Source organism: Hypanus sabinus, chromosome 2, assembly GCF_030144855.1.
Source record: "Hypanus sabinus isolate sHypSab1 chromosome 2, sHypSab1.hap1, whole genome shotgun sequence".
Taxonomy (NCBI): Eukaryota; Metazoa; Chordata; class Chondrichthyes; order Myliobatiformes; family Dasyatidae; genus Hypanus; species Hypanus sabinus.
Window position 1 is genome coordinate 196,216,585 of NC_082707.1, and position 13,931 is coordinate 196,230,515.

General features: G+C 40.2%; 1 protein-coding gene across 1 annotated transcript in view; it reads right to left on the reverse strand.

Moving 5' to 3' along the window:
* The window catches only part of trip11 (thyroid hormone receptor interactor 11), a 122,877-nt gene that overhangs the window by 20,371 nt on the left and 88,575 nt on the right, over positions 1-13,931 (reverse strand). The window contains exon 15 of the mRNA XM_059962291.1: positions 12,914-13,013. Within this exon, the coding sequence (XP_059818274.1) occupies positions 12,914-13,013 (100 nt within the window). The remainder of the gene's footprint in view (positions 1-12,913; positions 13,014-13,931) is intronic.

Here is a 13,931-nt window from a genome sequence, read left to right on the forward strand (position 1 = left end):
TGTGTCAACAAGATGATCTCACTGCTGCATAGTTCATACGGAATGAATGCAATGGCTTCAAGCGCTGACAGTGGATGAACTGGGTAAGAAAAGTGTATGTTCTTCGCTGAGATTCAGGGCTCAAGAGTACATCCTATCCCACATAGTACAATGTGTGAGGGCGTGACTGGGGACTAATTGTGCGTGCTCCATGGGCTGACAGAATACTTTGATCTTAATATCACCCATCATCTCCTGTGAATGTGATGACAGCTGAGCTTGTTACCAATGAGAAATCACTGGGCTGTGAAGAACTGTGTGGACAAATAAAGACAAGGGACATTGTAGCTTCCAATACTGAAAGCCATGCCAGTCTGCAGCAATTCCTGCATTTGCTTTTCTGGTCAGGGTGCAGCCCTACACATCCTGCTCTAACACACACCAGTCCTCAAAGGCAACCTCTGCATATGCAGTGGTTCACTGCATAGTGAGCCATGTGACAATGAGATCACCATTCCATTTCATCAGAACCACCAAAAGGTATAGTTGCACTCTGGACTCCCAGAAGAGCCCGAATGGAAGATTTGTTTAAAGTTCAGGAGTACTACTGACTTCTAGGACAAGGGACAATAGAAGGAATCAGCACCCTGAGAAAACACAGAGTACCAGTGTAAGAAGAAATGCTGAGGCTACACTAACTCTCTTTTCATCTGCTTGGCAACAGATTTAGTTTACTAAATTTTCTTCAGATATCAAATGATTACAACCTGGAATCATTATGTTCTATTTTCAGAGCACCTTTCATTCTTCCAGAAAACTAGTGGTCACTATATATAATTACAAGTTCTTTAAGATGTCTGTGTTAAGTTTTACCATAACAGAAAGAGAAGCTAAAATCTGGAAGGTATAAAGTCTTATCGGGGAAAAGATGCAACAAGTATTGCAATTGGATAGAAAACTTTGTAAAAAGATTGGATTAGAAGCCACTTTCTATATCACAGAAACAACAGTAATCAGTTAGGAATCCTAAAACAATCTCAGTTAAGATTAGCTGCCTGTTAAATACCACAACAAAATAAGACTTCATGACCATCTTTGGCAAACAACTCCCCACCCAGATCACTCATGGTATAAAAATGTTTTCTCTCAAGTCACTATTGGTTTTTTCTAGCTAATCACCTTCATTCTACATCCATCAGTTCTTGACCCATCCATTATTGGGAACAGCTTCTTTCCTGCTGAATAGTGCAAAACTTGCATGATTTTAAGTACCTTACCTCTAGCAGATCTTCTTACAATATTGTTTTTTAATTTTCTCTAGCCTATCTGCCAAAAACAGAGTCCCTTTTCTTTTAGTAAGTCTTTTCTGCATCCTCTCCAAAATCTTTAAATATTCCCAAATCTGGATGCAAATACTCTAGTTATGAAATAAAAATAATTAGCCCTTGCATCCAACAAGCACATCTTTACTTTCCTCTTCTCTTGCTGTTTTCTGCTGGGATTGCTCCCTTTCTGATTTCCTTGTCCATTCATCCCTTCCCACTAATCTCCCTCCTGGTACATATTCTTGAAAGCAACAAAAATGCTACACCAACCCATCCATCTCCTCCCTTGCCTCCATTCAGGGCTCCAAACAGACCCTCCAGACGAGGCAACAGTTCATCTGTGAATCTGTTGGGGTCACCTATTGAATCGAGTACTCTCTAAGCAGCATCCTTTACACTGGTGAGGCCTGATATAGGCTGGGGAACTGCTCTGCTGAGCACTTCCACTCCATCTGCCAAATGTGTAAATTCCCAGTGGCCAACCATTTTAATTCCTCTTCCCATTCCCGTTCTGACATATCAGTCCACGGCTTCCTCTTCTGTCACGATGAGGCCACTCTCAGGGTGGATAGCACCAACTCATTTCATGCAGGTCACCTCCAATCTGATAGCATGAATATCAATTTTTCCTTCCGGAAATTTTGTTTGCTTTTATTTTCCCTTCCTTTTTTCCTTCTATAATCACTCAGACCTCTTACCTCTACTCCTCACCTGTCTCTCTCCGCCCACCCTGTGCCCCTCCTTCTTGCCCTTCTCCCATGGTCTACTCTTCTCTATCAGTTTCCTTCTTCTCCAGCCCTTTACCTTTCCCATCCACCTGGCTTCACTTATCACTTTCTAAGCTTGCCCTCCTTTCACCACCCTCACCTTTTTATTCTGATATCTTCCTGCATCCTTTCCAGCCCAAAACATCAACTGTCTATTCATTTTCATATATGCTGCCTGACCTGCTGAGTTCCTCCAGCTTTTTGTGCGTTGCTCACGAGAAACAAATGTTGGATGTCATTTGGCATTGGTGCCTTCTACCGCATTCAATAAGATCATTGTTCCTATATCCTTCAATTCCCCTAATATTTTAAAACCTATTAATTTCCATCTTGAAAGCCTCCAGAGATTCACCCATTGACCAAACAAAAAACTTCTCATCTCTGTTCTAAATATCCAACTCTTTATTTTGAGAATGTGACTTCCTAGTATTGGAAACCAAAGGCAGGGAAAATTAGTTTTGTGTCTACATTATAAAATCTTATTCAGAATCCTGTAAGCTTCAATAAAACCACCTCTCACTCTTCTAAACATGAGTGCATAGGCTTAATCTAATTAACATCTCCTCACTTCTCACGACAAAACCACCGTCTCAATAATCAATCCCTGATGAAGCTTGCTGCACTCTTGTGCTCAAAGTTCCAAGTGTGGTCTCGCCAGGGCTCTATAAAACTGGAACAAGATGTCTCAACTCTTGTACTCAAATCCTCTGCAATAAAGGGGCTAGACACCATTTGCTTTCAGAACCACTTGTCAAACATGCATTCATCAATTCAGGCAGAAAAACTCATATGCCCCAGTGAACACCAACACCCTGCAGTCTTTCAATACTTAAATACTTTGCTTTACTATTTTTACTGTCAAAATGAATGACCTCACAACTTTCCATTTTCTGGTCCATATACTACGTACTTCATCAGTTATGAAGGCCGTCCACGTCCTGCAAAGCCTTCTGCATCCTTTTCACAGCTCCCACTGCTACTCAGCTTCTATGTTATCAGAAATCATGGAACACATTCCACTTGATAGCCTCAAATAAATCAGTGATCTAGGCTGTGTATGGCTGGGGACCCAACAATGATCCCTACAACATCAATTGGTCATTCTGGCTTAATCTGAAAATGACCATCAATGTCTTCTGATTTCTCTCCATTAAGAAAACTCAACTCAAGCCAGTTTACTACCATCCTAAATGTTGAAGTCACAAGCGACTGCAGAGACTAGGATCCTACGCAATAAACAATCAACTAGAAGAACTTAGTGGGTTGGGTAGCAACTGTAAGTAGAAAGGAATTGTCAACATTTTGCCTCAAAACCCAGTATTAAGTCTCTGCACTCTAATTTTAATTTCACTCTGATACATATTTAAGCCCCTTCTCAATGCTACAGTCAAGAAGATGCTGTAGGAGCCTGACGACACACACTCAACATTTCAGAGTCAGCTTCTTCCCCTCTGCCATCAGATTTCTGAATGAATCCATGAACACCACCTCACTATTTTTCCCTCTTATTTTGCATTACTTATTTAATTTATTATTACACATTTATTGCAATTTACAGTTTATGTATTGCAATGTATTGCTGCCTCAAAGCAAAGTTCACAACATGTCAGTAATATCAGACCTGATTCTGATTCTCTGAAAGACAAATACAACACATCAACTGGTTTCCCCTCATCTATTCTGCTAGCTACAACCTCTAAAGCTCTAACAACCTCAAACACCTCTCATAATAACATGATTTAGAAGATGACAATTAATGCATTGAATGTCGCAATAGACAATGCAACATACAAAACCCGAGAATGATGAGGATTTAATCACCATTCAGATCAATTCTTCCATTAAACGCTCCACATACATTAACTCTTTCATTCCTGAGATCATTCTTGTATACTTCCTTTGGACCCTCTCCAATGTCAGCACATCCTTTCTTATATATGGGGCCTGAAATAGCTTACAATACTTCAAACGAGGCCTGACTAAAGCCTCAGAATTACATCCATGCTTTTATAGTTTAGTATTTTGAAATGAATGCTGTTTTCCCTGTTGACTTCAAGATGGTGCCAATGAACAATGCGCCCAACAGTGATGTCCTGCAGACAGATCATGAAACTCCTCCTTTTACTACTATTTTTTCTTTGAAATATGATTCTACAACTGAACTGCCTGCCATTGGAACCTGTGACTTAAATTTTGATTGTGTGTTTTTGGACCAATTGAGCAATCTGGACCTCTGCTGTCTCTAAGGGAGTTTGCTGAGGTTTGGAAGGGGGTGTGGGTCCTGGGGACCAGGAAGCCTGGGATGCAAGCCCAAGATCAGCTCCATTGCTTCTCTTCAACTGAGCTGTTGAGCAAGATCGAAGTCGACGAGGACAACAGCGGAGGATGAGCGGATGTTTGGCGCCATCTGCCCGCATTTGATTGGTCTTCCTCTCTCACCCACTTGCAGGATTCTTGGGATCCACATTGCAAGGACTGATTGGCACATTTTAGGGTATTTCAAGGTTCATGTTGCATGTGTTCCTGGACTCTGGTTACTCTGTTTTGCTGTTTTTGAGCAGTTTGATCAGTGTGGACTGGGGCACACTGGCAAAGAATGGTACTCTGGCCTGCAGTGGGCTAGCAGCATGGCACTGAACTGAACTAAACTGAATACTACCGGACTCCTGGATTGGTGTTTGATATTCCCCACTCACTTTTTCCCACTTGCGCAATTTGTTCTTTTTTCGTGCGTTGGGTGTTTGATATTTTCTTGAACAGGTTTCATGATGTTTTGTTCTTTTGTGCCTACCTGTGGGAGGACAAATCTCAGCTGCATTCAGCATACATATTTTGATAATAAATGTACTTTGAATCTTTGTGTAGGTAAGTGCTACCATGGAATGGCGCAATAGTATAGCGATTAGCACAACAGCTGTAAAGCACCAGCAATCACTGATCAGGGTTCAATCCCAGCCTCTGTTTGTAAGGTGTTTGTATGTTCTATTGTAACTGCATGGGTTTACTCGGGATTCACTGGTTTCCTCCCACATTCCAAAGATGTATGGTTAAGCTTAGCAAGATGTCGATATGCTACCTTTGCACTGAAACCACGGTGACACTTGCAGGCTGCCCCAGCAAAATCTTCACAGAATTGATTTGATGCAAATGATGCACTTCACTGTACTTTTGATGTACGTGCTAATCTCATATCTCATTCTTGGAGGGAGATGGAGTTAATGGGAACATGGAAAGAATAGGTTACAGGGACAATTAGCAGAGAATGCGATCACTCTGTGAGCCAGCATGGACTCAAATGGCCAAAATAGCCTCCCTCACTGCTGCAGATAGAACTTGCTAAGGCAACGGTTATACAGTTGGCTCTCCTTATCCGCGAGGTATTGGTTTCAGAACCCCTCGCGGATAACAAAATTTGCAGATGCTCAAGTCCCTTATTTAACCTGTCTCAATGCAGTGGATCTAGGACCCAGCGGAACCCAAGACCTTATTTAACCTGTCTAGTGCGGTGGACATTAGCACCCAGCGGCAAAGATCTGAATCCGCAGTGTTTCTGTTCATGAAAATAATCACGATAACGATTGAAAATAAAGTGGAAATAATAAAGCAATCGGAAAGAGGTGAAACAGCATCGGTCATTGTAAAAGCGTTAGGCTTCGTCGGTCAACAATTGGAACAATTTTAAAGGATAAAGTGAAAAAGGCCCTGCCCCGATGAAAGCTACAATTATTACTAAGCAACGCAGTGGTTTAATTATTGGGTTTGGTGGGTTTGGGTTTTTGATCCTCCACATCAACCTGGCACGGTGGACAGCGCACTTGATAGGGATCTGTCACTTGATTGAACTCAGGAACTTCCCGAGCCCAGCGCTGAAACATGCGTTCTTAAGTGTTTTAAGTGCATAAAAATGTAAAATATATACTATATACGATGCAAACGTTTGACTAACTGACACTAATTAATACTGGATGTGCCTGTTCCGACTTACTTAGTAAGAGAACTTATGATTTTTTCGATCCCGATCCATGATAACCCACGCACATCCTCCCGTATACTTTCAATGATCTCTAGGTTACTTATAATACCTAATACAATGTAAATGCTATGTAAAATAGTTGTTATACTGCATTGTTCAGGGAATAATGACAAGAAAGAAAGTCTGTATATGCTCGAATAACAAGTTCTGAAGAGCACTTCAAGGTTTTCGCGATTCGTGGTTGGTTGAATTCAAGGATGCGGAATTCACAGATAAGTAGGGCCGACTGTATGAGAAAGTTGTCAAATTAGCATTTAAAAAGCCATGACTCAAATTTAAAAGCCTCACCCTGCCCTTCAAGTTCCTCATGTGTCTCATATGTGATTGTTTAAAAATTTATCAAAATAACTAGTAACTCTAAAATGCAGTTATTCTTCAGTCTTGCAACCTGCATTATTTCTGGAGTGGGAGCTACACACAAGCTTTTGACTAAGAAGCAAGCGGGCTAACATTGTAGCCAAGGGGAACAGCTAACTGACTGATCTACAAGATTCAGTAATGTTAAAAATACATGATGGAGGAACATTTTCCACAAGAAACTAGGGATAAAACAGGAAAACTCTCACTTGCACAATACCCAAAAACATACATGCCAGTCCAAAAGGAATGAGGAAGGTAGTGCTGTTATTTTTTTGTGTTGCTTAGTTGAATAGTCTTTTTTTTAAGTTTAATATGAACCAAGGAGATATACTGAATTAAACCTTATTAAACCTGTACTAATAACATCATTTCATGCTTCATATACGCCTTAAGATTTTTATTAATTCTCTGTCTACCCGCCTAGTTCCCTCAACATTTTTCTAGCTTGTGCAGCAATGAATATTTTACCACTGAATAACCAAAGTCATTCCTTGGCTTATGATCTGAAGCTGAAAGAATGAAGCAAGCTGCCCAACAATCTTGATTGACAACCCACGGTTAAAACTGCATTTTAGCAATGAATGGGCATTTATGATACAACCTAAATGCTCAATCAATCAAGAAAATGAACAAATACCTTCAGCTCATTTGATATAATGCCACTTAGATCCATCTTATTTCTATAAGATTATTAAACCAGCTGGAATTACCTTCTCTGTCAAGATATCCCTCCTTTGTCTTACATCATTTCATGCAGGAGAATTTGCCAAAATCTTAAAAAGGTCAACTACTGCTTTAATGATTTCTGTGCAAAAGCTACTCACTTATGCATCAGGCATCTCCTCATTTTATAAATAGGGGACAAATATTTCTCTGACATGAAGTGATTCACCATGTTTTATCATTTAATAGTACTGATATCCTCGTATCTCTGAATGAAAATGAAAGTGAACCATATACCTGCATCTGATGCATGGAAATTTAAAACTGTACAGCCACACTACTTTTAGCACTATGCTTAAAACAGCATTCAATGGAGCATTGGTCAGAATCGCCCTAATTTAATACCCCCAGTTAGTCCCAAAAATTGAAATAGATCAACTTCTGTGACAGATCCTTAATTTCATTTAAAACTGTATACTGACTGAATGGAAACAGATTTAATTACAATTAATAATCTTTTTACTACTGTTTTGAAATAGATATGTTGCAAGTCTGTTAGAATCTTTCCAGCAATCAAATAACTATTCAATACTTCACGTTATGCTAAAACTCTATTTCATTGTGTGAAAGGACACCAAAGCACTGAACAAAACCAATTGGACTGTCAAGACATTGTTTTTACTTGGCTAATGCAACAATTTGCTTACCACAGACTCCACTAAACCATCCAATCCTCTGAAGAAATTTTCTGCACAACATTTAGTCCACAAAACTGACAAGTATCTAAAATGCTTACTACATTCTGTGTTCTGTACCTTAGACTGTTTCTTAGCTTCACATTTTTAAGATTTTTTGTATTTCAGAACACTACTATGATCCACACGGTATTGAAATTATTAGCATTTGGGCTCTGAGAAACTAAATAAATATGAAATTTAGAATTCCAAAGCTGACAACAGAAGATTCAACTTCATGTCTCTGGATCAACAACACAGATTTCTCACCGCTGATCTAGTACTTAACCAGCTGCTGCAAGATTTGATTTGACTATCTATTCACATATCAGCACATAACTCTTCATACTTTCCTCTAAATTGAACATGCTCTGATTAATGCATCACAAATGTAGGAGTTAAAAATGGTTTGGAATGCTTTTCCATGTTGCTTCATAAGCATAAGTTGTTGCATACAGTTTTCAGATCTCTTCAAGAACCTGAAGAAATCCATATGTCTGCATTTCTATCCATCCTTCTATAGCTTCACAAAGTTCTGCCTTGAAGATTTTAAAGTATTTTTAATTGTTTCTACATTGAAAATGAAGTAATCTTTGTAGTTCAAGGGTTTACAAAATGAGGAATTGATTTATTCACTTCCCTGTTCTGGTTGGCTTCCTTTTATATATACTCCCAATTGTTTCTTTATCTGTGGCCAAAAATGCATATTTTCAAATTGCATTTTTGTTGCCAGTGATCCAGACACATTGCTGTTTACTATCAGTCAATCAACTGCATGCCTCTTTCACAAATTTGCTTTTAAACCATTATTTATTTCTTTTCAACCTACCCACCCTTAGCTATGTCCATATTTAGAAAATTTGCTTCACATCCACATCAATCCTATCCAAAGAAATTCAAAACGCAAATTTGTAAATGGATTAGGAATGTTGTAAAGCTTCTCATATCTTTTAATGTTAATGGCATTCCTGCTGGACAGAGACATGATTTCTCCAAAATGGCTCAAGATAAATTATGCTATACATAATAAATCAAAAAAGCTTTTTGATTTAGCTTTTCCTTTACCCTTTGGCTTATTAACACCTTCTTGTTAATTTAAAGTAATTCAGCACTACCCAATTCCTTCTTACACAACTCTTACTTGGTGTACTGTCCACTTCTAATCACTGACATTATATTGTTGGTGAGTCTAGTGAGTATGCGCCAGTCATCACTGTGCTTAAACTGTTTTTTTAATTAATCATGAAGCCTTTTTCTCTGTACTTTTTCCTTTAGTTTCTGCAAAGAATGTCAACTCAGGCCATGGTATGATTCTGTGGAATTTCAACAAAATGGCCTTTATTTCTCTATGAACCTTTACAGCAAATGATAATGGGAAATTCAAATAGAAAGTATTTCTAAAAAGCTTGCTAGTGCACAGGCAGACTTACAGCATGGCCAGTTGGAGAGTGATTGGGTACAAGAACAATGAAGAGCTAAAGAAAATCTACTGCAATGCAGGTTGAATGCAGGTAGACAGCCTGTTTCCTAATGACTGACATAAGAGAATTGTAAAATTGAGCAGCCTGGAGACAAGCCATTCAGTCTAACTTATCCATGCCAACCAGTGGGCAGCCTTCTGCATTAGCCCTTAACACCCAGAACCGAGTCCATAGCCCTCCATGTCTAAGCAATACAAGTGTTCACTGAGCCCACAAGGAGGTGCAGAGAAGTGCGACTGATCAGCTGGTTGAATAGTGTCTCAACAAGAACCTTGTACTCAATGTCGGCAAGTTCAAGGAATTGACTGTGGATATTAAGAAGGGGAAGATGGGTAAACACATACCAGTCGTCATTAAAGGCTCAGTGATGGAAAGGGTGTTAATATCTTAAATGATCTATCCAGAGCCCAACACATTGATACAATTATGAAGGTGGCATGCCAGCATTATGAGCATTATTTCATTATGAGTTTGAGGAAATTTTGTATGTGACTAAAGACTTGATCAAATTTCTACAGATGTATAGTGAAGAGCATTCTGACTGGCTGCACTAACACCAGCTGTACAGGCTCCAAAATGCAGAATCAAAAGAGGCTGCACACAGCTGTAGATTCAGTCATCTCAACTCTCTCCACTTCTTCAAAAGGCAGTGCCTCAAAAAGGTGGCATCTATCCTTGACATATCTGCTTCTTGGTACATGAGTCTGAAGATCCACACTCAAATGTTTTAGGAACAGCTTCTTCCCCACCACCATCGTATTACTGAATGGTCCATGAACGCTACCTTGCTATTCCTTTTTCAGACTTTTTTTTGATAACTTATATAGAGTAATTTTTGTCTTCCACTGTACTTCGGCCGTAAATTAACAAATTCATGACATGTAAGCTACAAGAAAATTGATTCTGAAAGAAAAATTATGTCAGCGACTCAATTCCAACTACCCTCTCAGGCATTGTATTCCAGGTATTTATCATGCTTTGGGTGTAGGTCTCTCTTATATTCTCTCTGAATCTCTTTCCCTCTTAATGTACACCAACATCCACTAGTTTTATTTACATCTCATGGTGAAAATGTTTCCTGCAGTCTACCCTATCTATACCTTCAAAGTTTTATATACCTCAATTGTGCCCTCCCCCAAACCTCTCCAGGGTCTCTTCATAACTGAAATGCTCCATCCCAAGTAACATTCTGGTAAATTTCTACTGAATCATCTCCAGTGCTATTAAAATTCTTCCTATCCCATGGAGGCCAGAACTGGATGAAGTACTCCAGCTGAGGTCAGAGCAAGGTTTTCTCATTTGAAGCACAACTTCTGTATGCAATGTTCCAAGTAAAGAAGACGAGTACCCCATGACTTCCCTAACCACATAATCTATACACATTGCCACCATTAAGGATCTACGGGCTTCTACTCTGAGGTCCAATACTTCTCAAGACCCCACTGCTCAGGTCAGTACCAAGTCTAAGTAAGAGCAGTCCAGGTAGTTTCACTCGAATGAAGAGCATCGGAGTAGATGTTCCTTAAAGGTGGACAGCTACGAAGGCCGTTCTTCTCCTATTGCGGAACACAACAGGTTTCTGTATTCACTGGCCTTCTTTATTTCCCTCCTCCCACTATTACTACCTCCAACTACACCATTTTCTCCTACCTGGCCTATCGTCACCCTTCTGCCACCCACCAGTGAAGCTTCTAAGCACCAAGAAGCATTTACTAGGTTTTGTAAGAAGATAAATGAATATACAATCAGTGGTCATTCCATTAGGTACAGGAGTTGAATCCAGTGTTATCTTTACTGCTGTAGCTCATGCACTTCAAGATTCTAATCAGCCAACCATGTGGCGGCAAGTTAAAACATAAAAGCCTCCAGACATGGTCAAGAGGTTCAGTTGTTGTTCAGACCAAGCATCAGAAAAGGGAAGAAATATGGCCTAAGTGACTGACTGTGGAATGTTTGTTAGTGCCAGGCGGGAAGGTTTGAGGATCTCAGAAACTGCTGAACTCCTGGGATTTTTGCAAACTACAGTCTCTAAGAGTTTACAGAGAACAGTGCAAAAAACAAAAACATATCCAGTGAATGACAGTTCTGCAGGCGAAAATGCCTTGTTAATGTGAGGAAAATGGCCAGACTGGCTCAAGCTGACAGAAAGACAACATTAATTCAAATAACCACGTGTTACAACAGTGGTGTAAGAAGCATCTCTGAACACACATGTCGAACCTTGAAGTGAATAGGCTACAGCAGCAGAAGACCACACCAGGTTCAACTTCTACAACTAACAAAGCGACCACCAAGTATAAATCCTGACTTCCGGCCAAGATGGTGCCTGTGTACAACGATCCTTTGGTCAACATCTTCTGGACAGATCATGAAACCATATATTTCACTTCTTTTATGTCTTTAACATTTGTTTTCATTTTGGATGTGATTCTGGAACCGTTGGAGCCTATGATTTGCTGTTTGGAGATCCTTTGGGTGTTCTAGCATTCTGCAGTCTTCAAGAGGATTCCAGGGGGTAGAGGCAGTGGATTTGGACTATAGACTCTTCTTTTCAGTCTCAAAGCTTTTTATATTCTGCTCTACTGCCATGATGAAGCAAAACTCAGGTTGGAGGAGCAACACCTTATATACTGTCTAGGTAATCTCCAGCCCCTGGCATGAACACTGAATTCTCCAACTTCCGGTTATTCCCTCCCTCTCCCTTCCCCCATCCCAGTTTCACTCTGCCTCCTCCTCCAGCAGCCTATCACCTCTCTCATGATTCTGCCTTCTTCTACTACACATAGTGCTTTCCCCTTACATTCCTTCTTCACCTTTCCTGCCTATCCCATTCCCCACCCCTTGATCTTTCCTCTTACTAGTTTTTTACCTGGCACCTACCAGCCTTCTCCTTCCCACCCTCCACCCACCTTCTTTATAGGGCCCCTGCCCCCTCCTTCTTCAGTCCTGATGAAGGGTCTTGGCCCAAAATGTTGACTGTTCCTTTCCACAGATGCTGCCCGACCTGCTGAGTTCCTCCAGCTTGTTGTACATGTTGCTTTGACCCCAGCATCTGCAGTGTACTTTGTGTTTTTATATTCTGTGCTTTTTTTGCCCGACCTTTGTTGATTTTTTTGTGCAAGAGGAGGGATTAAGGGGTCAATGTGCCTCAACCATTTTTGTTTGTTTTAAGTGAAGGGAAAGGTATTTTGGGGGGTTGATAATCATGCTGCCTTTCTTTTCTTTCTTGGTTTTACGGTTACCCAGAGAAAAAGAATTTCAAGTTGTATACTTTGATAATAAATGAAGTTTTGAACCTATGACGTCCAGATCAATATTCAAATCTTATGGACAGGATATTGGCCCAAAATGTTGACAGTTTATTCCCCTCCATGGATGCTGCTTGACCTGCAGAATTTCTCCAACACAAAATGTGTGTGTATTGCTCAACATTTCCACCATCTACAGAACCTTGTGTTACAAACACCTGTCTTTCCCTTATAATTTATTTTTAATTGCAAAGATTGAGTTTGAGGTAAATGTGGAGAATCTTTCTAACAATTCATTTTACAGGAGCAACATAATGAATTACCTTGTTTTTTAAGATCTTCAATCTGTTCCTCTTTGAGATCCAACTGCTCAGTTAGTCTTGATGCAGAATCCAAAGCATCATTCGCTTCCTTCAAGCGCTCCTGCAGGAGGAATGCAATTGCAATCAAACATACTCATGTTTTAATTAACCTGGAGGAGAAAACATTTGATAATATCAGAATCTGGATTAATATCACTGGCATATGTCAAGAAATTTGGAAACTTTACAAGAGTAGTACAATGCAATACATGTGCCTTCAGGCTCCTGACAGCAGCAATGAGAAGAGGGCTTATCCTGGGTGGTGGTATTGCTTGATGATGGAGGCCACCTTCCTAAGGCACCGCTACTTGAAGACGTCTTGGATACTACAAAGGCTAGTACCCATGATGAAGCTAATTTTAGAAGTTTCTGCAACTTACTTCGATCTTGTGCAGTAGCCCTCCATACCAGACAGTGATGTAGCCACTCAGAAGGCTTTCCACAGTACATTTGTAGAAGTGTTTGTAGAGTGTTTTAGTTGATAAACCAAATCTCCTCAAATTCTTAATGAAATATAGCTGCTGACTTGCATTATGATCAGAAATTAAGGGAGCTAGGGCTTTACTCTTTGGAGAGGAGGAGGATGAGAGGAGACATGATAGAGGCATACAAGGTATTAAGAGGAATAGACAGAGTGGACAGCCAGTGCCTCTTCCCTAGGGCACCACTGCTCAGTACAAGAGGACATGGCTTTAAGGTAAGGAGTGGGAAGTTCAAGGGGGATATTAGAGAAAGGTTTTTTTTTAAACTCAGAGAGCGGTTGGTATATGGAATGCACTGCCTGAGCCAGTGGTGGAGGCAGATTGTTACGTACTCGTGACACATGACAGTGGAGCCCTTGTCATGTGACTGGGGTTGAAGCTGTACTGGACTTGAGGTGATGGTCTTGTGATGGTGGAATGACATCATTTTCCCGCCAGTAGAGATCATGTGACGGGTTTTTTTTTTACAGGTTATAAAAGGTAGACCCCACCCTGTG